General features: G+C 36.7%; 1 protein-coding gene across 10 annotated transcripts in view; it reads right to left on the reverse strand.

Moving 5' to 3' along the window:
• TLL1 (tolloid like 1) overlaps positions 1 to 27,664 on the reverse strand; it is a 192,925-nt gene that overhangs the window by 156,176 nt on the left and 9,085 nt on the right. For 4 of the 10 annotated variants that reach the window (XM_070257252.1, XM_023636343.2, XM_070257290.1 and 1 more), the window contains exon 2: positions 3,776 to 3,881. The exons of the other annotated variants lie outside the window; for them this stretch is intronic. In XM_070257252.1, the coding sequence (XP_070113353.1) occupies positions 3,776 to 3,797 (22 nt within the window). In that variant the 5' untranslated portion in view covers positions 3,798 to 3,881. The remainder of the gene's footprint in view (positions 1 to 3,775; positions 3,882 to 27,664) is intronic. 10 annotated transcript variants of the gene reach the window in all.

Consider the following 27,664-nt stretch of genomic DNA (forward strand, 5'->3'; position numbering starts at 1 on the left):
TTCCAAAAAGTCAGCAATTTCTGATTATTGACTAAGACTGCAAAAAACTTTTGCTGTATTTTGGGGACTTGATGATATATAAGGCATCATCCTTTTAGGGGAAAATTTCCCATTTTTCCCATTACCCTGGGCTTGGAGGCAGGGCTACTGCATATGATGGTACTATTTATACATTTGCAACAATTCCTGGGTGGCAAGTGGGAGTCTAAACCCAGCCTAGTCTCAGTGCCAAGCCACACCTGGAAGGAAAAAGTGCCTTGTAATTCTTCTTCTCAGAGAGGGTACAGTTTTGTAATTTATCCAAAGACAAGCACAAGCTAGTTAATGATATCCCTGCCTGAGAGACAGAGGTACACTGCAGCAGCTCGGGAATCACTCACAATGGGAAGCCCAGGCAAAGCAAGGAATCTCATGCGACTTGAGGTGACCCTCTCAAATCCTGTGCTCGCTACCAGAGCTTAACCCTCAGAGAAGAGGAGCCTCTGTCAAAGATCACATTCCAAGATCTCCAGTTTTTAGACACACAGAAATTCTGAAAATCATAAGACAATGTGCACAAATAGCCTAAGTTACTGAAGTACTGTTCTGTTTTTCAGCTTTTCTATATTTATCACTATCAGTCTCTTTACGCAACAGGGAAAATCTGAAAATTCGATGTGGCACATGGATCTCTGAATTAAAATTACTTACGATCCACATGTTTGAGGAAAAACACTTCTGAGATGTCCCATTGTCAAGCCAGGGTTTGTAAGTCTAAAAAATCATTCTAAAATCTTGGGGTGGGAAATGGAAAACAAGGAAGGAAAGGAAGAGAAGGAGACAAGAGAAGAAGGGCAGGGAAGGAAAAGGATGATTATAGTAAAGAAATGAAGGAAAGGAAACAATGGAGAAAAAGCAAGCTCAATGTTTTGCTTTCGGTTAATTACAGAACAGTAAACAATGTTCATGCAAATATTGAGCTTTCTAAACCACTCTTTCCACTACAGGTTTTGAAAACAAACAAGCGATGACAAAAAAAATCACAGCAAGTATTTGATGCTAAGAAGTTTCAAAACAGATACTCCTCTTAAGTTTATGATGTTTAAATTATGAATGCCAACATAAATAAGTTCCTTACCTCCTGTTACCCATCCATTCATTTTTGGCCTTTTTCTCCCTTTCCAGTGTTCTTGGCATAGGTCACTTGGTGTGCACTGTTGCCCTGGCTTCCAGAGCCCCCGTAGGCTTTTCTGAAATCAGCCCTGACAAGCCACAGCAACCCTGGTAAAATGAGATCTCTCTGTCTTTCTCTCTCATCCAACAGCCCTCCTCTCATCTCCAACCTAAAAATCCACCTTTGACTGCTACCCTTCTTATGTAATTCATGTTTCTTTGTATTTCTTCTCAAATTCTGCTTACTTTCCCTTTCACGCATGACAGTACCCAGGGGGATTGGTTCCAGGATCTCCCGGATACCAAAATCCACAGATGCTCAAGTCACTTATATAAAATGGGGTCGTATTTGCATATAACCTACACACTTCCTCCTGTAACCTTTAAATAATCTCTAGATTACTTATAATTCCTAATACAATGCAAATGCTACATAAATAGTTGTTATACTGTATTGTTTAGGGAATAATGACAGAAAAGCCAAATCTGTACACATTCAGTACAAACGCAACTATCGTAGGCCATTCCGTCCATGGTGGGATGAATTCACAGATGCAGAACCCACAGATATGGAGGGCCAACTGTACTTCTTCTGTTTCTGCTCTTCTATGAGTTTTCATTCTAAACATGTGATGAGATCTAAAACAATTTTTTTAAATTGTATATGGAGTGACAGATAGAACTAAAGAGTTTCAAACCACAGAACAGCCTCAGCTGAAGTATGACTATACACACCTGTCAACACTACCTGTGGTTTTATTACTCACTGGGGACCAAAGACTGCTCTGTTCTTTCTGGTCCAGCAGCTTAGAGCCTCACTTTGTCTTACTACAAAACATCAAGGGAAAGACGTCAAAAAACTTTATGCAATAGCTGCCAGCATGTCTAAGTGATATAATACGGATAAAGAAGAGGATCCACAGGGTACAAAACTTAAGGTCAGGAGACAAGCAGGAAAGTCCCACCACCCTTGGAAAAGTAAGGAAGGGGGAGGAAACAGAATGGAGAAAGGGACCAAGGGAAGCGAGAGAAGTCCGAGAAAGAACAGAGGAGAGAGAGGAAGGAGGGCTGATAAAGACAGTCTGTTTCCAGGACACACCATGGTAACTCAAGCTGCTTTTCACAAATATTTTGATGTTGTTATTCCATGTATTTCAGCCCGCCATATATTAATTACTTTGTTTCTTGCTTTTTTTTTGATAAGTCATATAAGGAGACAACCTTCTCTAAAGTGACTGCATAAAATATCCAGGTTATTTTAGATGTTTTGTTATAAGCATTGCACTCAAAAGATTAACAAATATTCTACAGCCTGGCACAGTTAACAAACTACTTTCACATATACAATCTCATTTGGTCCTCCCGGCAACCTAGGAGAGTAGACAGAGCAGGTAATCAGACCTGATGCTCAGAAAACTTAAATGACACTCTAGTAAACTGGGAAATAGAAACTTAAAATATACCTGGGGTTTTTTGCTATATGTACCATGCTGTTTCCAGTACTCACTATTTTAATATGTTATAGGATGGATTCAACTAAGGAAAGTAGAAATATGTAAAACATTAATTTGTATATCAGTAGTTCAAATTTATTTATCTGAGTTGGATCCAAGCCATTAGACAGAAAAAGAGAAACCAATTTCAATCTTTATTTACTGTAGGATTTTGTTTTCCCTTCTATGTAGTCATGTATTACAATTTTACACACAAGAGTTCAGCTGTACAAGAGGAATTATCTTCTCATGATCTTCAAATGCTGTTACCATATAACTTATAAACAGCTAGAAAAACTATTTGAAAAGACTTAGATCCTCAGGACTTGATGAGAATAAAACTTGATGGCATTGTAATATTTTCTATTCTTTCATCATTTTCTCCTCTTATCTCTGTTCTTAATGAAAATTCCATCTTAATACAAGCATCCTATTATAACTTCATTATTTTGCCCTGAAGGAAAAACCCAATCCCAGTTTGCTGTAACTTATCACAAATAAACATTCTTTTTACCATTTCTACTAACCACTTGTTCACACACCAAGTATTTTCCAATACAATTTACTGAGTTATGACCTTTGGAAGTTCCTACATGGTTGAGAATTCATGAAGTAACATCACTGAAAAGACATAAATCTGTACTGAGCAACAATGCTCACCAACAATGCTCAAACTATAGCAGAATTGAAACTATTCTCAAAGACAGAAATTTTGCAGCTTTGCCTACTAATACGTTTATGTCTGATAAATAAAGCTCTGCTCAGCTTTAAAATCCAAGAAAATCTTAAATTAGACTTTCTAAGTTTTCTCTAAACTATAATTGACTCAAATTTTCAAAGGAACTCCAATCTCCTCAAAGTAATATTTTCACAGAATTGAAAATATCAATGGGTAATCCTATGGAAATAAAGAATTGAACGCATCATATCTTTGTACTATGCTTTTCACCAGAGATACATAACTTATTATTTGAGAAACACTTCTGAAGTTTTATTTGAGATCAATGGTAATATTTTGAGGTAGGATGATAACATAAAACACACACTAAAAATAATCATTTATACGGCTGGCTTCATACAAACCTAAATCACTGAAGGGATTCAGCCCCCAAAATTAGGAAGTCACTTACATTGACTCTGACCTCCCATCATGAGAAGTCCAGGTGCTTCTTCTTGAACTTCAAGGGCTCGGGCAGCCCAGGCATTGCCCCAACACTGCTTAGAGCAGTGGTCAGTCTGGAAGTAAAGAAGCACAGTAGTATCCCAGAGTGAGTGTTTTAAACCAGGCCTTCAAGAGGCGCTAACACTGCATCCATGTTTGGCCACATGCCATTTGAGACCATAACATTATCCCACCACAGCAAAAACTGGTGATGAAAACCTAGAATAAACTGTATTTATCCTAAGGATATATCGTGAGAGGGTTATAACACAATTTCCCATATTGCCATTTATTTAGAAATTAACTTTAATGGCATGATAATATTATAACTTCATATTTTAAAAGACTCCAGAACACACAGAAAGCTAATTAATTGTACAGAATATATGAATTATATTGGTGTCTGTAAATAGGAACAAAATCATAAGAATTAATATCATAAAATAGGTAAAAAATTATTTTAAATGAGCTTTAATTACAGAATATATTTATTTTTGTTTATTCTACCATCTTTAAAATAAACTCAACATATGTCCCATAACTAAAACTAGTCTAATACACATATTCCATTACTACTGAAAAAAGTAGAATATAATTTAACGAACACATAGTGCACAAAACTTAGAGTAACCAATAAGAAGTGCCACTGCACTTTCTCCTGGCCACAAAGAACTCTATTTATGGAGCAGCTTGACCAGTCCAGTTCGGGGTATGGGGGCTAAGCCAGCATCTTCACTCACTCCCCTGTGTTTCAGGAAATACAAGTGTGTGATCTCCCTGAAGCTCACCCACCAACACAAGGCCTGACAACATCTGATAGGTCTCCCCCAAGGGTAGACCACACAAACTCATAATAAAAACACAGTACGGAGTAACCAAAGGAAAGCAGTGTGGGAGAGTAGAAAAACCACTGATTTAAGAGGAGACTAAGATTCTGTTTCAAGGCTGAAGGTGAATAGCTCTATGACTTCACCAAGATCCAGTGCAAGTCTCTGTTTCCTTTCTAAATATTGGCAAATATATATACATATATACACACACACAGATGGATGATTCTGACATTGATATCACGGTAGGATCATCAGGGGAGCTTTTGAAAACTAGGGCTATTCAGGCTCAATTCACAGAGATTCTAATTTACTACATCTGGAGTATGACTAAATATCAGTATTTTCTTAAAACTCCCCAAAATAAGGATTAAAAACCACAAATCTAGAATTCTAGATGATCTCAGAGCTTCCTTCCAACCCTCTACATTTTATGATTCTGTACCATAAGCTCATTTCATCACTTTTGGAAACTATGAAATATCACATTATTTAACAAGGGATTTCAGGGGTCGGCTCTGTGGCCAAGTGGTTAAGTCCACACGCTCCGCTTCAGCGGCCCAGGGTTTCCCCGGTTGGGATCCTGGACGCAGACATGGCACCGCTCATCTGGCCACGGTGAAGCAGCATCTCATATAGCACAACCAGAAGGACCTACAACTAGAATATACAACTATGTACTGGGGGGCTTTGAGGGGAAGAAGAAGGAGAAAAAAAAAAAAGAAGAAGAAGTTTGGAAACAGATGTTAGTTCAGGTGCCTATCTTAAAAAAAATTAAAAAATAAAAAGGGATTTCAAATGATTGATAGAGAAAGCATTATCCAATACTGAACTATAGTAAATATAATGTTGACATTTTTTTCTCCTTCAAATGATAAGCAATTATCTTATATGTTTATGTATGCTGGGGTGGATAAAATATATTTACACAATAACTTTCAAGCTAACATTTTCATTCGTCTGAAATTGTGCCCACAATTAACACCAATACCTTTACCCACTTAATGTGAAAAAGTAGCATCTTTACATTGCAATTTTTAAAAGTTGCACTAATAACCAAAATTTTAATTGCTCACTCTTTTAGAATTCCACGTTTCTTAATTTTGAGTTGTACAAGTCTACAATTCTATAGTTCTTAACGTTCTGAAATTCTAGAGAGGAAACTGAAAAGCAGGACTCAACACTAAAACCTGAAAGCAAGAGTCTTTCAAAGGACAACAGAGTTAGAGAATAAATAAACCCAATCTTAACTAAAATGTGCTTTGTTGATGACTCATGCATTTGTGCAAACAACTGTAAGAATTACAGTGTGCACACTTTATTGACAGGACAAGGGAAGATGTAAATCCTATAAATATTCAGGAGCACTAACCCCTTGTAAAAGTGAATGTCAGCTATAAATAAAAAGTAAATGAAACAAAATATAAATATAAAATGTTACAAATATAAGTTATTCGCTAGCAAATTCTAAAGTTACCACTAATGAAAGTAATAATAATTGATTTTATTAAATACTATGAGCTGTAGAGTACCATTATTACCCTGATTTTATACCCAAGGAAAAAGGCTCAGAGAATTTGAGTAACTTCCCCAAGTTCTCACGCTTAGAAACATCACGATCAGAATTTAAACTTAAGGCAGCCTTGACTCCAGAGATTCTTACCTTCTAAATGTTCTAGAAGAGTCTAAGAGTAAAGGAGAAGTCATTTTTAGGTAGTCCTTCATTATGACTTATACCGAACACCAGAGGCAAAGCCACTTTTTCCCCCAGAAAAGACATCAGGAGAATCTAAGTAGAGTTCATAGACCTTTTCTAAAGAAGTTACCTTCACTTCTATACTTTCAAGGAGTACATTGATCAAGAAACACTGTATGCATTTATTTATATGTGAATGGAAAACAGAACAGAAAGTTGGCCCAGAAATACCATAGAATATATAAATTCACAATCAATTCTAATGTATTAAACTACAAGAGGCACAAAAACTGCCTCAACACCACAAGCATGAAAAAGAAACCAAAAAAGCAGGGAAAAAGGATATCTTCCTCAAAGTAGGAGTTTCAATAATCCTGCAGAATGCCTCTTTTTCATCTTTCATAACACTCTTGATTTTTCTGATGCTTAAGTAAAGAAATATTGCTCGAATTTGAATGTAAAGACAAGCAGCAGAACCAGCTCTTTGAAACCTTTTTATTCTAGTTCCTGCTCTGCCAATGACTTAATCTTATTCTCCTTGAGCCTTTCTTTCCTCATTTATAAAAATGAGAGGATTGAACTATCTTGGTGAGTTTTCTCTTAAATAGTTTATTAAGAAAATTTTCAAACATACAGAAAAGTTGAAAGAATCATACAGTAAGCAGCCATATACCCTCCACCTACATTCTACCATTAACATGTTACACCTGCTCCCTTGTGTATCCACCCATCAGTCCACCTTATTTTGGGTGCGCTTCCAACTAAATTGCAGACATCAGTACACCTCCCCCTAAATACTTCCGCATGCTATAACTGAGTTCATAACTGTTTACAGTTTTTTATATAAAATTGAAATATAATAAAACACACAAATCTTAAGTATACAATCACTTAGTTTTAATAAATACATGCACTTAAACTCCTACCAAGATACGAAACATGATATTGGTGAGTTCTGGAGTTTGTTTTCTAAATATCAGAAGCCAAGATGTGAAACAGGTAAAAGTAGAGTAGCTCTATTAAAAATAAGCAAGGGTGAAGATTTTCACCCTCAGTGGGTCCCTCTGCACAGCCTCAGGTTCCAAAAGCTGGGGGCTCCTCAAAGAGATGAAAATCATCCCAACAGATGCTCTCCAAGACCCCTTCCAGCTCAACACAGCCAGTGCCTCTGAATACAGACGAAAGTAGTTAGACTACTCTGACATTCTCTGTCTTTCACCAAACATGAAACAAGGCCAATTTCTCAATGCTTGAAAGTTTCACTGGTAAATTATAATTGGTTTAATTGTTTATTGTGCTTCAGGCAATCCTGTATTTGCATCATGGATACTCATCTTTTTAAAGTGATTTTGAATAGCAATTAGTATTTTTCCAAATGGCCAAATTCTAGACAGAAATTGAAATGCACCCTTCATACACCCCGGCCAGTCCCAAATACAACACTAATTTGGGCAAGTCTTTACAGTCACAACTGGAGTTTTCTATATGTAGAGGGTTACAATTCCCGCTGAGCTCATTCAGCCTCCGTCTCTCTTCTCCCTCACTCTCTCTGTCTGACCTTAACATAATGTGCACCTTCTGAGTAAACAAACGCTTTACAGGAAGACAGGAGGGGTTCGCTCTGCTCCTCCCCCTTGTGTAACTTTAGGCAAGTCTCCCAGATTCCTGGGCCTCAGTTTTCTAGTTAGTAATATTGAGGGAGGGGTGACTAAATAATCCTCAGCATTAATAACTTCAATCATTTGAACAGTTAACACAAAATTCACTTCAAAAGAGCCATTTTCCTGCAGGCAATTAAGTACCTGGCAAAGAAAGATATAAACCTATAGTTCATTCCATCACTCAATCATCTTAAGCATTCAATCCACATAAATCCACAAGATTTAACTCAAACTGCAAAAGCAGACTTAATCCTGTTCTCAGTAGTTAAGTAGTTCTGTCTTTATTTCTCTGACACTTTTTCTTTTTCCCCCCTTTTTTTTGTCAGATCATCTTCTTTAAAAGGAAATTCCAGTTTGGGCTATTATTACTTAACGTGTTTCCTAGAACCCCAAAAAGGCCAAGAAATCACTTGCCATACAACACGTTTGTGTGAAAGAGAGCCTTATCTATGAGGAACAGCTCCTCCTCTCCTCTGTGCTTCTAGTTACTCATGTTTGAGCTGGACTATTAATCATCAATATTGCCTACGATAAAGATGATATAAAAAGATATACTCCAAGGTAAACTCAAGTAAACCAGAATCAGTAGACTGGGTAAAAAATTATGATAGGAATCGTTCAAACTATGAGCATACTCATTGCTCAGGACTCCCAGGAGACAATTCTCCAGGGGGCTCTTAGGAGCCTATCTTGCGATAAGTACTGATGTCCTTTGTTCTAGACTATCTTCTCAAGGATTTTTGTGTAGGGAACAGCTGAGGCAGATAGGGCAGAGGGCAGATTTGTTGCTGAGCAGTAAAACATCTCTCTCCAGGGTAAAGTTTGGACAGGTTTGCTTACAGTCCATTATAAAAGAGTTCCCTAAGCTCGGAATCCCGGGTTGTAACGCGAATCCTCTATATTAGTACCATGGGCCCAGCCCACTCTACAGCACCCCTAAAGGACCCAGGGAGCAAGATTAACTCACACAACAGGAATTTTATACTGTTTGCTGTGCTGGGTGTAATAAAGGTCCTTGTCTCTGAAACAAAAGCTTCTACCAGCATCTGTGAAACGTGGCAGGCTAACCCCACGGCCTGCAAGTGGTCTGCGAGAACAGACTGCAAGAATCTTATACGATTCACCGTTCTTCACAAGGACGTTGTCATCCTCCATGCTCGTTATCCAGGTGCATCCCTCTATCTCAGTGGAAGGACCACTCAGTCTCTCTCAGGTAACACTGAACTGGCTTGAACATCAAACCTTCGGATAACTTTCCTGAAGAAGTCAGAGCACTCATGGGCTTGAATAGAAGCAGTATAAATTGCATTTCATAGGATAAAAATTACAAATATTTAGAAACGAAAATCTGGGAAAAATAGCACAAATAAGTTCAAGACTTCTCCCAATCTGCATAAATACAGCATTTTTAGTAGAGCCTGCTGTTCTCTGGGGTAGCAAAGGAAAACAAACCCTACGAACATTTTACAGATGGTAGAAGATGAAAGCCAACCAGAAAACACTATCTAATGAAGGTAACAAATATAAAAAATAAACATTCCTGACAAGCGTTTAAACATCATTTCTCATTGGTGCTATAAGCAACTACAAGTGAAGAACGAGAGGATTACAGAGATTAATGACATGGACTTCTTAGAGTTTGGGAACTTCCCCAGTGTATGCTGTAAATAATTATAAACTAAAATATGTGCTTTACATAGAACCTCAGTTTAAATGGCTACTATGAGACAGCTATTATTTTGCACAACTGCAAATTAAGGGTAAGATGCAGAAGGGAAAGCTCAATGATATGGGAATCTATTTTGGAACACAGTATTAACATATTTTCAACTAGACTTTCATATCTAGGCAGGATCAGCCCTCCCTTGAATTTCTCAGGTGAATAAATTATATATCACTTTATTTGCTTTAAGCAGTCCTGTGTAATTAAGCCCTAGTTCAAAAAGTAATCTGCATGTGTTGTCTCAGAGAGGAAAATAACATGAAGTGCAGAACAAGAACACTCAGCTCTGAAAAGGCTTTTTTTCACGCAATAAAAATAGACAATAGACAGCAGCATGAGGGTATAAACTGTGCTTAGGGCATAAACTCCAGCACCTAGTAAGACTCTTAGCATTGAGTAGACACTTATTAAATATTCACTAAGTAAATTAACATAAATAACTTTAATTTCATTGAATATTTTAATCATAATGAACTCAGCATGTACTAATGGGACAAAAAAATCAACGATCTGAATTTGTTATTCAAATAAGAAAAGTATCCATTGGGAAATATCGTTTCAAAAACTGTTTGGAACAAACATGTAATTACTTCACAGTTCATGTGGTATGACGATGACTTTTTAAACAATATAAACTCCAATGCATAAAATGTTTTATATTTGATTAAAGAAGAAAAAAGAGAAAAAAAAACCAACATAAAAGGTTTTTTTTTTGTTATACAGTAAAATGAGCACTTCTACAGGGAATATAATTCTAAGTGTAATTTACTATGATGTGCTTAACACAACCATAAGTATAAACAGGCACATTTTTCTGGAGATTACTTCCTCTTATAATTCTCAAAAATAAAGTTTCTAATGCCACGAAGGAATGATAGCTAATTTCCTAACTTCCCACAGCTGGTGAAGAACCCAGTTCATCGAACCAGGAGAAAATCTACAAAGGTACCTGCTTCAGGTGAAGAGATCACATGGGCAGAAATTCCCAGTCTGGCAATGCATGAAACAACCCTTTCAACAGAGAAATCCAGGTCCCAGTTCAAGCAACTGGTTTTGCACTTCCGATCTGTACTGTGGAATCTATAATTTTAAAAATTTCTCCAGGTGATTCTGATGTTCTGAAAAGTTTGAGAGCTGTTCACAAAGGTCACAGAAACTAAGTAGGAAAAAAGAACAGTAGACAAACCAAATCACGTTTTGGAACAGAATCAGGAGGCAGCAGAGGAGTGGGTCAGATCTGGGAGGGCTCCATGTCTGACAATTAAAAAAGAAATGAAAGTCAGAGACTCAAGCTGGAGCTCTGAATAAGACAATGCGGTAGGACCAGGAAGACAGTCAGGAAACTAGCTGTACGGGCCCCTCGACTGTTTAACAAGACAACAGTGGTGCTAATAGAAAGTCTATCATCTTATTTTCTGAATTCAGAGGTAACATTTTTAAGAACACCTTTGACTTAAATTTTCCTGTAGAGAAAAGAAATACCGTCATACCAAACACACCCATAAATTGTAAGATATTTGTATTTCAGAAACATTAAAATTGGAGCAAGGCATTTTATGACTGAAGAATATGTGGGTAGGGTTCTATCACGGGAGGCACAGAAAGGAGGTATGAGCAGGTTACCTAGTTAACTTTAAAATTAACTTGAAAGGACATCAGAAATAAGAAAAACCAGGCAAACTCTGGTTTTCCCACTTTGTAAACTAAAATAAATCATTACTTCCTCACATCACGGAAGATGTACACCCCAAAAAGACTGACAGCAGATGTGCTTAGTCATTTAGATTTCAGGCTTAGGACTCGGGCTTGGGTTTCATCATTTAGCAGCTGCGTGAACGAGTTAATCTTGATAAGCCCCAATGTCCTCATATGTAAAACTGGATGATGGGAGATAACAAAAAAAAACTATTTCAAGTGATTGGTATGGTTATGGACTACTTAGTACTGACGCAAAGTACAATTTCAGCATTACAGTGTACCAGGGCATTTCAGTCACCTGATTTTCTTGAACACATTCGTTCAAAGATTCCCTTCTATATGGTAGTGAGGAAAGCGCCTCACGTCTAAAACTTTGTGGCTCTCCATAGGATCACAGGATACTAGAGTTGGAATTGGTTTTAGGGACTGTGGCCAAACTCCCTAATTTTATAGGAGAAACTAAGATTTAGAGATCAAATGGAATGATCTACATGTTTTTACCAATGTCTAGAAATGGCTTAATTGAATTTTATCTTATAGTTTTTTCTTTTATTTTTTGATGAAACTAAGGAAAGTAACACATGCTCATTAGAAACAAATCAAACAGTGCTAAGGAGGAAGGTAAAAGTCTGCTGTTGTTGCCCCTACAGGCTCAGTCTGCTCCCCAGAGGTAACTCCTTGACAGGTGTTCTCTCAGACCTTTTCAACGTGCTTACACACCCCTTCCTACAGGAGAGTCATGCTCTTAGCCACACACTAAGCTCTGAGAAACTGGTTTCAAGGCTTTCAAAAAAGTAAACAGCCAGAATTGGTATCCAAATTTCCTGATTCTCAGTCCGGAGCTTTCTTCACCACACCATGATTCCTTGTGTCCTTGTAGAGCATGTCACTGTTTGTGTTCTAACTGTTCTTCTCTTATTATGCTTAACATCAATTCCTTTTCTCTACTTTGCTCTGGTGTCTAATGAGTTCCTGCTCACGAAATATATCACTCTAGAAATTGAGCAAGATCTTTGACAGCAGGGACTACAGTAAGTATTGAAAATTAACCTGACATTAATAACCAAAAAAATTGTGCCATCACTTGTAAATACACAAGCAACCCACTCACCTTCTCCGGTCTTAAGTTTCTTTACGTTAAAAATGAAAGCAATGACTCTCTGATACTTACTTCTCACTTTGCTATTGGGGCAATTAAACAAACATTGTTTCATCCAAAAAATGAAAACATTTAATCACGTTAGCATTTTATGATGGATGTTTCTTACCTAACACACCATTAGGCCCATAGCACAGTCTGGAAAAAAAATCCAAGTTTCTTTTAAGTTACATTTCAACCGCCCTTACAGCTTTTCCCACACTCAGCAGCCTTTTTTCAGCTTATTCTAAAGCAACTGCATTAGTATCAAGCTCCTTACTTGTCACTCCTCATCTTCAAGAATTCAGAATGCTGGAGTATTCCAGAAATAAGTCCTGAGACCTCTTCTCTTCTTGTCCACAGTTGTTCCCTGGGGATGTCACTCCATCTAACCACTATAAATACCATCTGCATTCTGATGATTACTAGATTCATCTCTCCAACCCAGACTCTCTACTGAACTCTAAACTCACCTGCCCAACTGCCTATTTGATATCACCATTTGGATGTCTAACTGGCATCTCCACTCCACAGTCTGAAACTCATCTCTGACCTGTTCATCTCTCGGTGTTCCCCATCTCATTAAACCATAATTTTATTCTTCCAGTTGCTCAAGCTTTAAACTTTAGAGCCATTCTTGACTCTCTCTTTCCCTCTCAAAACCCCCACATTCCACTCACCAGCATATCCAGTTGGCTCTATCTTCAGAACGTACCCAGAATCTAAACACTTGCCTCCAACCTCATTACGAATGCCCTGGTTTGTGCCACAACCGTGTCTGGCCTGGATTATTGCGATGGCTTGCTCATCTTCTCTTGCCCTGCTCACACCTCAAATCTACTCTCAGGCATTTAAGGAGCTTCAGAATCTAGATCCTCTCTACCTCCTAGCCTAATTTCCAACTTCCTTTACCTGAGTTCCAGGCAGACTGACTGTAGTTTAGTGCTTTCCACTCTTCTCTTTAAGGAGTGGTACAATATAAAACTTAGAGGACTCCAGGTTGGAAGACCTGGGTACGAATAACACCACCACCAATTACCAGTTGTGTACACGTGGCCATTTAAGCCCCCTTAGTCTCAAAATACTTTTAAAATGAGAATACCCATACTAGTTGTAAAATCAGATTACATATGTGAAAGTATTTTGAAAAGAAAATCAAGTGCTATAGAAATATTCAGTATTCATTATAATCTAATCCTTCTCATCTACTTAAAACCCAACTAGCACTTCTTTGTAAAGCATTTTCAAGGTGAACTAGTAAAAGAATATCTCTTTCTTTTCAAGTCTTATAACATTGTTTGTTTCAAAGATTTATTATCAACTTACACTACTGTCCTGAACAGGTATTTCAATATTGTAACACTATTTAACTTCTCACAAGTTTGTAAAATGACTTATGCGAAGCAGACCTTACTTGGCATTTTTTATTACAGTCATCTGAATCCTTATTCTATTACTCCTGACCAGACAATAATGTCTTTACAGGACAAAACATTCTCTACAAGATACAATTCCTCACAGATCCCTGTCCAAGATACAATTCCTCACAGATCCCTGTCACAGGTGTCCAGTAAAAGAAAACACACACATTTTTATAGCTGATGTGGCTATCTGGATGCAATGAACAGCGACTGCTTTAACGTCTCACGATGAACAAAACTCCAGCTTCCCATATTGAAAGAAATATCTATTATGGCCCTAAAAGGGAAAGGACATTATGGCTTGAGTTCAAAAACAGATAAAATTGTGGCATGACGGTCTTTTAATAAAAGCCCAACTATGACGTACTCTTAAATATTATTTCATGCTAAACTCTGGTCACAAGTATAATATTCAAAAGGAGAAAGTTACCAAACTGTATGTTTGTATAATTTTTAAACTTTTTTGAGACCACTGTGTCAAGAATCCAAACTCAAATCATTTCAAGAAAAATAAGCAAGCTGACAGAATCTATTGAGCCTGTTTTGTTTCACATGTTTTAGTTGCAAACAAATTACCCAAATAAATGCTTATGGATTTCTCTACTACAATGATGCAGAAAATATAAAACAGGTTTGAGGAAAATTCAAAATTATGAAACGAAAATTTTGGAAATCATTTTGATTCCTTGGTGGGACAGTTCCATGGATATGGCAATGAACCACAAAAAAAAAAAAAAAAAAAAAAAGGACAAAACGGGGAAGCTGACAGAAGAAGCCTGAGTCTACCATCCTGTAAAATTACTACACTGAGATACAGGCCTGATTCAAAGAGGTCATTGACTAAGGGTGAATAAAACTAAATTTAAAACAAAATTGGCTAGTCAAATAATTATTCTTTCATGGATAAGCCTGAAGAAACTGCAATAATGACTCTAAAACTAATTAAATATATCTCATCTTCTTTCTTGTAATTTAAATAATTCCCTGCTTTTCACCGAAATCGGTTGGCTGTCCACCACAAATGCACCATGTATTCTGTGTGCTGCCCTTTTACTTTTTCATTCTGTATTTCCTTTATTTCTTCAATTGGAGCACAGTATGGAGAGCTATTGAAAGCCAAGATTTGGAGTAAAGCCACCTTTGTTTGAATCCTGGCCCTACCACTTAGCTTTGAGACTTAGGACAAATTACTTAAATACTCTGTGCCTTGGTTTCCTCAATTAAACAGGTATTTTAACAGTATCTCCTTCATATGGTTTTTATGAGTATTAAATTAATATTTTTAATTAATGTACTAAAACAGTTTGGCACACAGTAAATGCTATAGGTATTTGCTATTATTAATTTTAATTAACTACACAGGCCAGCAAACATTTCCTTAAAGAGTCAGAAAGTAAATAATTTAGCATTGCAAGATGTCCACACTAACTCCAGTGGTTGCACCTACTCAACTCTACTGTTATATCATGGAAGCAGCCATAGACAATGCATAAAAAAAGGAGCATGGCTGCATTTCAATAAAACTTTTTTCCTTTTGTGACAAATAAGATTGGCCCTGAGCTAACACCTATTGCCAATCTTCCTCTATTTTGTATGTGGGACGCCACCACAGCATGGCTCAATGAACAGTGTGTAGGTCCACACGTGGGATCCGAATCTGCGAAACCCAGGTGGCTGAAGAGGAACGTGTGAGCTTAACCACTACACCACTGGGCCAGCCCCTCAATAAAACTTTTTTTTTTTTTTTTGGTGAGGCAGATTGGCCTAGAGCTAACATCTGTTGCCAATTTTCCTCTTTTTGCCTGAGGAAGATTTGCCCTGAGGTAACATCTGTGCCAATCTTCCTCTATTTTCTATGTGGGATAGCAGTACTGTTGGCTTGATGAATGGTGTGCAGGTCTATGCCCAGGATCCACACCCACAAACCCCAGACTGCCAAAGCAAAGCGCATGAACTTAACCATTATGCCACCAGGCCGGCCCCTCAATAAAACTTTTTTCGTAAAACTTTTATTTGTAAAAAGAAGTCAGCAGTTTGCTGACTCCTGAACTATGTTTGGAAAAACTGCTCCTATCCTAGAAATGCACTGTGGCATTATTACTCTAAAAAGACAAGCAGAGTCATTCCTAGAACACAATGAGGGTATCTGCCTCACTGGGCATCTGTGGGGTCTCTCATTGGTGAGTGACTGGGGAATGAGTCAGAAAAGCAGATTAGGAATCATAAGGTTGATTTTAACACAGTCAGATACTCTCTTCACTTCAACCCCTAATCCTAACCATTTCTAACATTTATCACTCTAATTCTATGCCCCCTTCCAAGTTGTATTTGATGCTAATTTTAACCCAATCTCATCTCTGTAAAAGTAGGTATGCATGTGTTTAAGTCCAGGGGGAAAGGAGTGCAAGCAGAGTATGCCAGTGAACAGGAAGACAATAGTGAGAGGAAGATAACAAGGCAAATAAGGCCCTGGAGCTAAGAACTGAATGGGGGTATGGAAAGTCACAGTAAATTGGGAGAAGTTAGTATATCAACTATATTCTTTGTGAAATGAGACATAAGACAGAGCAGAAGGAAAGTTTTAAACAATGAAAGACATTTAAACAGTGAAGAAAAAAATCTTTGTTTACCAAGGTGGTTACCATTTCCCATGCTCTTTATTCATTTGGGAGATTCAGACTGTCATCTGTTGTCATTTGCCATCTACTTGAAGGACTTCTTCTAACATTTCTTTTAGGGTAAGTTGGATAGTGATGAATTCTTTCAGCTTTTACATGTCTGAAAGTTATTTCACCTACATTTTTGAAAGACATTTTCACTGGGTAAAGAATTCGAAGTTGACAATGTTTTTGTTTCAGGACTTTGAAGACGTTGCTCAACTGCCTACTAGCTTGCATTGCTTATGATGAGAAATCTGCTGTCATTCTTATCTTTGCGCCTCCATATGTAATTCCTTGGATGTTCCTCAGTAATGCATCCTTTTCTCTCGCTTCTTTAATACTTTCTCTTTATCACTGGATTTAAGAAATATGATTATGATGTGACATAATGCCATTTTCTTCATGTTTCTTGTACTTGCAGTTTGTTGACAAGATTGCATCTACAGATTTATTATTCTCATCAGATTTAGAAATTTTCAGCCATTACTTCCTCAAATCATTTCCTAGGCTTTGTTCCGCTATCACCACCCCCTTCCCCCATTTATCTCTCCTCCTTCAGGGACTCCAATTATTTGCATATTAAGCCACTTGATGCTGTCCCACAGTTCACTGATGCTCTGTTCATGCTTTTAAAACCTTTTGTCTGTGTCCATTTACCATAGTTTCTTGTATTGTGTTCAAGTTTACTAACCTTTTCTTTTGCAATGTATAATCAGTTGGTAATACCATCCAGTGTATTTTTAATCTCAGACTTTGGATATTCCATCTCCAGAAATTTGATTTGGGTCTTTTTTATATCCTTCATGTCTCCATATAACATGTCAAATCTTCTAGCTTCTTGAACATATGAAATATTATAATTATTTTAATGTTTTTGTGTACTAGTACTGTCATCTGTACCTTTTCTGAGACACATTTATGTGATTTTTCTCCTCATTGTGAATCCCATTTTCATGGTTCTTTGCAAGCCCACTTGAGTTTTGAGCTACTTTTTATTATAAAGACAGTATAACATTACATAAAGTTTGGGGAAATTGAAAAAAACCTAATTTATAACCCTATTATTCTAATACCTTTCCTTTTTACATTTTTTAATCTACATCCATCTATATGTGGCATACTTTACATAATAAGACTATCATTATTATTGCCCACAAACATTCAGATATAAAAAAGGAGGGGAAGTATACACATATCTAGCACACTTTTAAAAAAAGGCTGAAGTTCTCACTAGGCCTTGTCCACATACATAGCTCATTTTCTCATTTTTACAGTTCTAATCAAAGTATGCAGACAAATTAATATTTCTATGCTGTCATTTAATGTTATAAAAATCTTTAATCTCCCCATATAGTCTTTGTCATTATTTTTTCTCTGAAATATTTTAAGGCTTGAAAAATTACACAGTAATTTATGCTTATTTTACAAGTAAAACAAATTATATGAAAGAAAAAATTATATAGTCTCCACACCCTACTCCAATTCCATTTCTTCAGATATAAATACTAACAGCCTGGTATGGATCCTTCTGTGTATCCTTCCTTTTTCTGTTTCTTTCTCTATCTTTCATATGTAAACAACATATAAACAAATATATGCTTTTTCTTTGTTTGTGGGTTTTTTTGGAAACTTGATTTTTTTTTCATTTATTATACCATGAATATCTCTCTAGATCAACAGATATACGCTTAACTAATTCTTTTTAATACCTTCATTATATTCTCTAGTAAGGATATAACATATGTTAGTCAACCATTTTCTTAATGACAAACATGCTCATTGTTTCCAGTTTGTTCCCCTCTTAAAACAATGCTCCAATACGGATTTCATGCCAGGTGCAATACGGGTTGAATTTTAACTTCTTGGATGCTGGATATGTTTATATTCCTATAAATATTCTTCAGTTTTGTTCTGGGAAGCAGTTATTTGGATCCCTTCTGGTCTTCTTTTCCAAGCTTGGTTAGGTAGGACCGGAACAGTGTTTAGTCTAGAGCTAAGTTTTTCCCAATACTGTGGAAAAACTCTTCTCAGTATTCTGATGCCCAGTGAATTATGAAGTTTTTCCACTCTGCTAGAGGAAAACGGAACACTATTTCCTGCTCTGTGAGCTCCAAGGATTTCTTCCTCCTACCCTTTGGGTAGTGATTTCCTGAGCCTTGGGTGGTCTCCTTACATGCATGGACTAATCAGTAGTCAGCTGAACATTCCGGTTGAAGACTCTGCTGAACAGAAGATGAGAATTCTCTGCAGGTCTCCAGAATTCCTTCTCTGTGCAGCTCTCTCCTCTCCGGAACCTTGCCCTGCAAACTCTAGCCACCTTGGACTCTCTGGATTTCCAGGTCCATCTCCTCAACACAGGGAGACTTCTGGTCTCTGCCTGGATTCTCCAACCCTGATCTATAGATAGCAAGCTGGAGCAATCATAAGGCTCACCTCATTTATTTCCTGTCTCCCAAAGACCACTGTCTGTTGTCACTTGATGCTCAATGTCTTGGGAACTACTGTTCAATATATTTTGTGAAGTTTCTTTGTTGCTTCAGGCACATGATAAATCTGGTCCACGTTACTCCATTCCAACCAGAAGCAGAAGTTCACATAGCTTGAATTTATTAGGATTCCATTCAGTTCCATATGAAGAAATACGATCATTCAATTTGGATCCAATTTTCTTTAAGGAGTGAACACCTATGTAAAAAACCTTACTAAAGAATCAGTTTAGAAAGTGTTATAATTCTAGGTAAGTTTCTAAGGCCATCAAGTGATAGTCTTACTCAAAAGCTCAGCACTAGTTTACATGCTCACTAATGACTCAAAATGACAAGCACACATTGGAGTTATGAGAAGAAGTGGAGTTGATGGAAACAGCTACCATTGTGAAGACGCAATCTCCTAAAGTAAGGTCAGAATTTCCTTAGAGAAGAAAAGTCTCCATAACCACTCTCCAGATCAAGGCTAACTAAGAATGACTGAGCGTAATGCAGAGGCACCAATATGAGGAACACAAAAGTTTAAGGACAAGAGAAGCACTGGGGCACCCAGACCATGAGCTGCCCAAAAGCAAAGCTCTGAAGTAGCCTAAGGTTACCCTCAGAGCTGCTTTTTCTACCTCCTTAGTTTTCCATGTTCCTAGTATATTTATGAAACAGGCCTGATCCTTCCCGTTAATGATTTTCAAGTTAATGACTTAATATTTACCCAGCAAAGAGTATTTGTGTTTTAAAAGAAAAGAGGCATAGAGAGAGCAATGCTTTATTCAAAGAAATCATTAATGGCATATTTTTCAGGAAACCATAATGAATTAGTGAATAACATACTGTGGGGCAGTGAATGACCTTTCTAATTCACCTCCATTCACACTCACAAGTCACCGCCCCAACTCGATCTATCTGCATCACATGCTCCAAGATAGGTTAAGCGTGATAATTGGGATTGGTTAGCACTTCAGAACAGCATTGCAGCACCTCTAATATGAGGAGTTTGGGGTTATAATCTCTAAATGTACATTCAGAGCTACATTTCTACAAATTAAAGAAGAAGATCTCTTTTGAGGCCCTGTAACTGAAAGGGAATATAAGAAATTTTGAATAAGCATAGATGTTAATTGAGGTTAAAGTTCTATCATCAGAAGTTTGAATAATCATGTGAGAACAAGTTAAAGAAATTCTACTTATTTTAAATAGAAAAAGAAAAACCTTATTAATGGTTTTAAAACAATTGAAGAGATTGAATGATGATGAGTTGCTTCTCTATCTTTTCAAAATCAATAAAACAAAATAAATTAAATATCAAAAGATGCAGAAACACATCCCTCATCTACTTCACTGGTAAATTTAAGAAAAGCATAATCCTAGCTCTTTCCACAAGGTTAAAAAGTAGTCAAATCTGCCTGAAGGCAGGAGGTCAGTGCAGGTAATTGGTGCAGCGTCTCCTTGCAAATCACAATGGCTACTTTGAGTTACATATGGAAGTTCTTCCCCTGAAATTTGAATTGAATCCTTTCAAGTGAAGGGCAGAAAAATGTTTATGTTTACAACGAAGTGCTTACGTATAATTCCTGAAACTTCCGGAGTTATTGGGCATACCTAGGACTGAATGACTATCTTGAAAAGTCAGCTAAAACAAATGGTGGTTTGACCATTATGAAATTCCCATGTTAACCAAATTAGACATATGGTATATTCCCATAGAAGACCTTAAGGTTATATGTAATATATGAGCTTCAAATAAAGCCATTTAATTGCCATAATTTTTAAGTTCTATAAGGCAATACCCTGATGATGTTTAACATTTTTCTTTTGCTTGAGGAAGGCTCGCCCTGAGCTAACATCTGTGCCAGTCTTCCTTTACTTTGTATGGGGGTCACCACCACAGCATGGCTGATGAGTGATGTAGGTCTGCTCCCAGGATCTGAACCCCCAAACCCAGGCCACTGCAGCAGAGAGTGCTGAACTTAACCACTAGGCCATGGGGCCCAGCCCCTGATGTTTAACATTTGAAAGGCCTTTTTAACATGTAAAGTCCTTTTTAAAGACTGCTACTTCTGCCAAGATGCTAGACTCAGTATTGGCCTGGGCTTCCTGCATAACTAAATATGTTAGATAAAATATTTTAAAAATCTCCCTGAATGTATGAAAGGAGGAGTAAAAACATTTTCATGGCTGAGTGAAGGAGGGGATCCAGAGAGATAAGCAAAAGACTAATGCCAGGAAGGTCTAGCTGGAAAGTCTAAAAGATAACTCCCCCAAAATCTGGAACTCCCAAATCTGGGACTCCTAAGTATAAGGAAGAAGGAAAATTAAGTTCCTACCACCCCAGGTAACTATACGAAAACTGATTTTCTGGAAGCTTGAGACTAAGTAGGAGGAGAAAAGCAAATATCCTCTGAAATCTCATAAGCAAAACTCATTCCCAAAGTAGGTTTGCATTCTAAATTGATATTATCAATGGTAGCCCAATAACTCATGCAGAGAATTTAGTTTAAACTTCTCCTGAACTGTTAGTACTCCCAGACAGTCAACAGAGGCAAAGAAAAATCCTTTCAAATTCATTAAAGGAACAAATAACTCCAGTCTTCCACAAACTATTCCAGAGGATTTAAGAAGCTAATACAACCTCGACACCAAAACCCAACAAGCACAGTAAAAGAAGAAGAGTTTCAGGCTACTTTAACTAATGAACAGAGGAACAAAAATTCCAAACTAATTATCAATAAACTGAATCCAAGGATGGAATCAAGAATAATAGTTTATGCTCAAATTGTATTCATCCTAGGAATGCAAAGTGAGGGAATACTAGTAAATCAATTATTCTTCCTTTTTTTTTGAGAAAGATTAGCCCTAACATCTGCCGCCAGTCCTCGTCTTTTTGCTGAGGAAGATGGGCCCTGACCTAACATCAGTGCCCATTTTCCTCTACTTTATAGGTGGGATGGCTGCCACAGCGTAGCTTCACAAGCAGTGCATCAGTCCACACCCAGGATCCAAACCAGCGGCCACCGGGCCACTGAAGAGGAATGTGCGAACTTAACCACTGCACCACCAGGTCAGCCCCGTAAATGAATTATTCTAATTCATCATATTCAAAGGTGTAACAAGGATAACTATATCATTTCAGCAAATGCAGAATTCCTTAATCTGGTAAAAGGTATGTGTTTTTTTGTTGTTTTTTTTTTAAAAAAAGTCACCAAATAGTATAATTGATAAACAATAGAAAGCATTCTCTTTAAAACTGGGACCAGAATAAGCTAGCCCTCAGTCATAACTTGTACACAACATTGGAAGATTATCAGCACAGTAAGGCAAGAAAAATTAAATTAAATTAAAAGCATAGGGATTGTATAGGAAGAAACAAAACTACATGATTATTGCAGATAATTTGATTGCCGAGGTGAAGAATATGCAGATAAATCATTTAAATTAATGAGAAACCGTTAAGGATGCTGAATAGAAAGTAAATATTCCAAAAATCAAATCCATTTCTACACAACAGCAACAAATGGCTTAAAAAAGAATTCTTATAAAAAGGTATATTTATGTCATCAAAAAATAGAAAATATATACATGAATAAATCTATCAAAACATGCAGAAAAACTTTCCAGATAAAAATGTCAAAAATTTATTCAACAGTATCAAAGAAGTCCTAAACAAATGCAGATATATACCATGTTCATGGATTAGAAAATTCACTATCATAAAAATAATTCTCTCTAAACTAACCCATAGAATCAATGCAATTCTAATCTAAATCCAAACAGTTATATTTGAAATTTGATTCAAAGTTAATACAGAACACAAATATAACCAATACACTCCAGAAGAACAACAACATGAGAGGATCTGTGATAAGAAACATCGAGAATTATCTGCAACTCATGGGATCTCAAAACTACCTTTATTTTCTTTACAAAACACAAACTGTTTTTATTTTATGTTTCTTACTTTGGTTATCTGTATCACTGTCTCTCCAGTCACTGAAGTATGTGGCCATGGAGGCATCATCTTTGACTACTCCTTTTCTGCTACAAAGCCATCCAGTTGGTGACTGGTCTCTTATATCCAACCCCTATACTCTATAACTACTGACACAGTCCAAACGCAAGCACTCATCAACACTTACCTCTACTATAACTCTAACAAGTCTCCTTCCTCCCACTTGCTCTTTACTTCCTACACCAACTACATGAGACCATCCTTTACATCCTCACTGACCTTTGCAAAATATAGCTGTAATCAAGCCAATGATCTACTTTAAATTTTCAGTAAGGCCCCTTCCCACTGCCAAGAGGATCAAGTTCACACCCCTTAACTGGGTATTAAAGATCCTTTTCCTTGCACTTTCCACAACCATTTCTTGCCAAAGCACAAACCCTCTGCTCTGCCCATATTAGACTATTTATCACTTCCTATACTTTCATAAAATTCCATGAATCTTCACAGCTTCAGCTTTTATCTTAGTTATTTGACTCTCAAGTTTTGCACCACCTTTTCTCTAGCAAAAAAAATTACATGACTTCAAGATCCAGCTCAAATGACACCTTCTCTGAGAAGCCTTCTATCCCAAACATAATTAATGCATTCTTTCCTCTGTGCTACCACAGTATTTTGTTTACTGCACATTTATATTGATAATTGAAACATATTCTTCCTGTTTTTTCTGTTAGACACTGAAATCCTCACAGGATGGCAACGTATCTTATTTGCATCTTCCAAGCATATTCCTGAAACATATCAGGTGCAAAATATAGTTTGTATTAATTTACCTCTGTACAGTGCATGACAGTTTACCAAGACCTTGTGCATTTAACACTTAGATGTTTTATAGACTAAGCAACACTATCCCTATATCACAAATGAGAGAATTTAATTTCAGAAATGTTAAGTAAGCAGTCCAAGATCATATAATTAAACATAGACATGCCAAGACTTGCACCTAGCTCTCCTGATCCAACATCCAGCACTCTTCGAATTCAACTACATTACGTAGATTCATGTCATTAATTTCCATTGGAGTTCTTTCTTTATTATTATAAAGCATCAAGAATGAAAACTTCCTTTGGCAATGATTTGCTTGAGAATTTGAGACTCCTCATTTAAAAAAAAACTATACTATACATAAAATAAGTTAACTTATGATGAGAAGAGTAGCTCCTTACTAGAAAATTCAGATAAACTGAAGTTTTGTGAAGTTGAGTTTTATGGCAATAATTAACAATATACACTTTTGCCAAGCGGAAGAATGTTTTCAAGGATAGATATAAGTGATTAGTTGACATAAGAATGTATCTTTTAATGTGCCACGTATGTGGTAAAATGCCTTAAGCTGGAAAATCTTTCCTGCAGTTTCCTTGCCTGTAGCTCTCGTTCTCTCCCTTATGAGTATGGACCTCAATATTGAAAGAATTGGACTCTCCCCATTCACTGGCCATTTTCTGCTCATCCAACATGAAAATCATCTCTCCTATAAAGGACAACCAACTGAGCAACATTCACTTCTGATGGTAATATGAGACTAACATGCGCTGATAAGAAGAAAGGCGATGTCCACATACCTTACTCCTGTTTGGGCAAATTTTTTGACTGATGGACTGGGGTGAAAAAAGAGGGACGGGAAATTATGCATAAATTGCTTCCAAGGCTAATTTTGGCAAAGTTAAGTCTCAGAACTGCACAGTCTATTGAAGCTGTAGCCTGGTGGATGTCATGCTTTGGCTGGAGTCATGAGAAATCTGAGGTCTTAGCATGAGTGACCATAGGAGAGGTGTAAACATTTCCCCTTTCCTCTCAATGGACAGTGTAGGCCATTGGTCTTGCAATTTCCTGGTACTACTTAGAGGAGCTCTTGCTTCCAATGTCAGAGACACCAGTATTCAGAAAGCTTTAGGGCTTGAATAGCCTTAGAGACTTCCAAGCCTCAGAGACTGAGGCCCAGAAAAATCAAGGGACGTCCCCAAGGTTACACACAAATACAGCGGCAGAGCTAGTAATGGAATTTACATTTCTTGACTACTAGTCCAGTTTGTTTTCCAACTGCCATATCACTACCCACATAGAATTATTTTAAAAAAGCAAAATTTATATTTGCTTTTCAAAACCACAGTAGAATGGCGCAAGTAAAGAGACTAGACATTCACTTCATTTGTTTTATCATTTGTTTTTGCTTCTCCCAACCTGTAAACAAAGAAAAGGTCAACCATGTGCCTTTAAATGTATTTAAGGAAAAAGATATAGTGTGGAGGGCAGAAATGTACTCTAGTAGATAATGTGGGAAAACATCACAAAAAGAAGTCGAAATTTTAAATCAAACTATTTGAGAAAAAATAAATGGAAATCGTGATTGTTTTTATGGACTACTTGCAGATAATTTCATAAGTAATTACTGGTTACATCCCATCCAAGTCCATTGCCAAATAACAAAGTCTGGAAAGTACTCATTTAAAAGATGGTATGCTCTCCACAAAGCTTTATTCATCATATATCATGAGTAAAGAAAATTCCAGGAAAAATTTAACAGAATATATTTTCCGATTACCATAATTTATAATATTATCCATGTTCAAGTGCTAAATTGAAATAACTTTAGCACATAATTATGTGATTAGTATTATTTGAATTATTAGTATTATTTGTATAAAAATTATATTAGTATTATTTATATAAAATTTGTAGAAAAAATTAGTATTATTTGAATAATTATGTGATTAGTATTCAAATAACTATTTATACATAAACTATCATCTACCTACAAACGGTTAAGTTAAGACTACACCTGGTCAGGCATTGTATCATATTTCATACTTCTGTAACCCCAAGGATAAATCCACATTTCATTGACAATAAGGTTCAATAAAGGTTTGACAAATTTATGAATACTTGTAGCTTAGAGCCATGTGCTTGAGCTTAGCTCCATGTAAACATATGATTGTGAGTATGTAAGTTCTTCAAGTTAATCCAGATGGCAAATAAAATCTGAACCAGAAATTACTGAAAGACTATATAGCCAAGATTCTATTCACACATTAGTCAATGTGAATTGAAAATTGTCAATACATTTTGAGTGTATTAGGCAATTGAGTAAATAGCCAAGAGAACAAAACACAAAAAATATTTATATTGGTTACCTCTGATATCTTTCCAAAAAAAAGGTCTATTTGGGAGTTTAACCTCTCAATTGCAATGTTTAGAGGACTTGAGACATAAATGCATGTTTATATATGGCAACAAAAAGATGTTCATCCCACAAATGTTTTTATAAAGATCATCTTCCCACAAATAAGTAGTTGCAACTAAAAACAAAAAATCTTCTACTTCCTATATATTTATGCTACTGCAAATAAAAATTATACGGTGTTTACTATATTCCAGGCAAAGTGATTTTTACTTTACATTGATTTAATTCTTGTAATAATGCCATGAGGACATTAACGTTATCTCCATTTTATAGATCAAAAAACTGATGCGTAACAGGGATAAATAACTTGCCAAAAACCACACACAGTTACTACATGGTGGGTCTATGTCCATCAAACTGCAAAGACCAAGGTTTTAATAGATGCACATTCTGCCTCCCTGAAATCTTAAAAAAACAATTTTTGAAGCCAACCCCAATTTGCAAAAATGTACCTATACAAAAAAAGAAATCAAGACTAGAAGAAGATGAAGAGAGAAACGTCATGGCAACACATGGAATCCAGAGTTCTGGATTCAAATTCTGATTCCATCACTGGGTGACAAAAGGCAAGTTATCTTAAAACACTAAGCCACTGGTGCCATTCAATATAGAAATAAGATATATTATAGGATACTTATGAAGCATGCAGTTTTGTGTCTGAAGCCATATTCAACCACTGAGCTATAATGCATATACTAGAGATCTGTTCTTATTGTAAAAATTTGAATCCTGGGACACACTGGCGGTGTACACTATAACCAATATCTTCTTTCTGTGTTTTAACTCTTGGTCACTAGTTCACCCAGCAACCTGCTCACAAATCTCTTTCCCCATAGAAACATAAAGCGAGACAAGGCCCCTGATTTAGGTCATTAACTTCCGTTACCCACTCCAGATGGCAAATCTCAATTATTCCTCCCCTGATGACTGCCTGCACTCTATACTCCACCCAGGTCTGGATAGATACTATTTCTTCTCCCGGGACTAAAACATATATATATATATAAGAAAAACGTCCCCTTGTTCTTAGGTTTAGAAAAGAAGGAGACAGAAAAGGGAAGCCTGTTTTACCAGATTTTGTTCTCACCCATTTGTTAGAGAACAAGCAGGAGAAGGAACTCTTCCTCCCAGAAAACATAACTCGCTAAAAACTATGATTTCTTCAAAGAAACTGTACTATAATACATATTACACATAGTATATATTTTGCATGAGACTACTCTTAGGAACCCAGACCGGAGTTTCAAGAAGTTTAACCCTATGATCTCTAAAAGCTTTCAAGCTTTTGACCTTAAGGCTTATAGACAAGTTGGGATTGAAAAAACTAAAGTTATTTAAGTAACTTCTCACAGCATATTTGTTTTCT

Source organism: Equus caballus, chromosome 2, assembly GCF_041296265.1.
Source record: "Equus caballus isolate H_3958 breed thoroughbred chromosome 2, TB-T2T, whole genome shotgun sequence".
Taxonomy (NCBI): domain Eukaryota; kingdom Metazoa; phylum Chordata; class Mammalia; order Perissodactyla; family Equidae; genus Equus; species Equus caballus.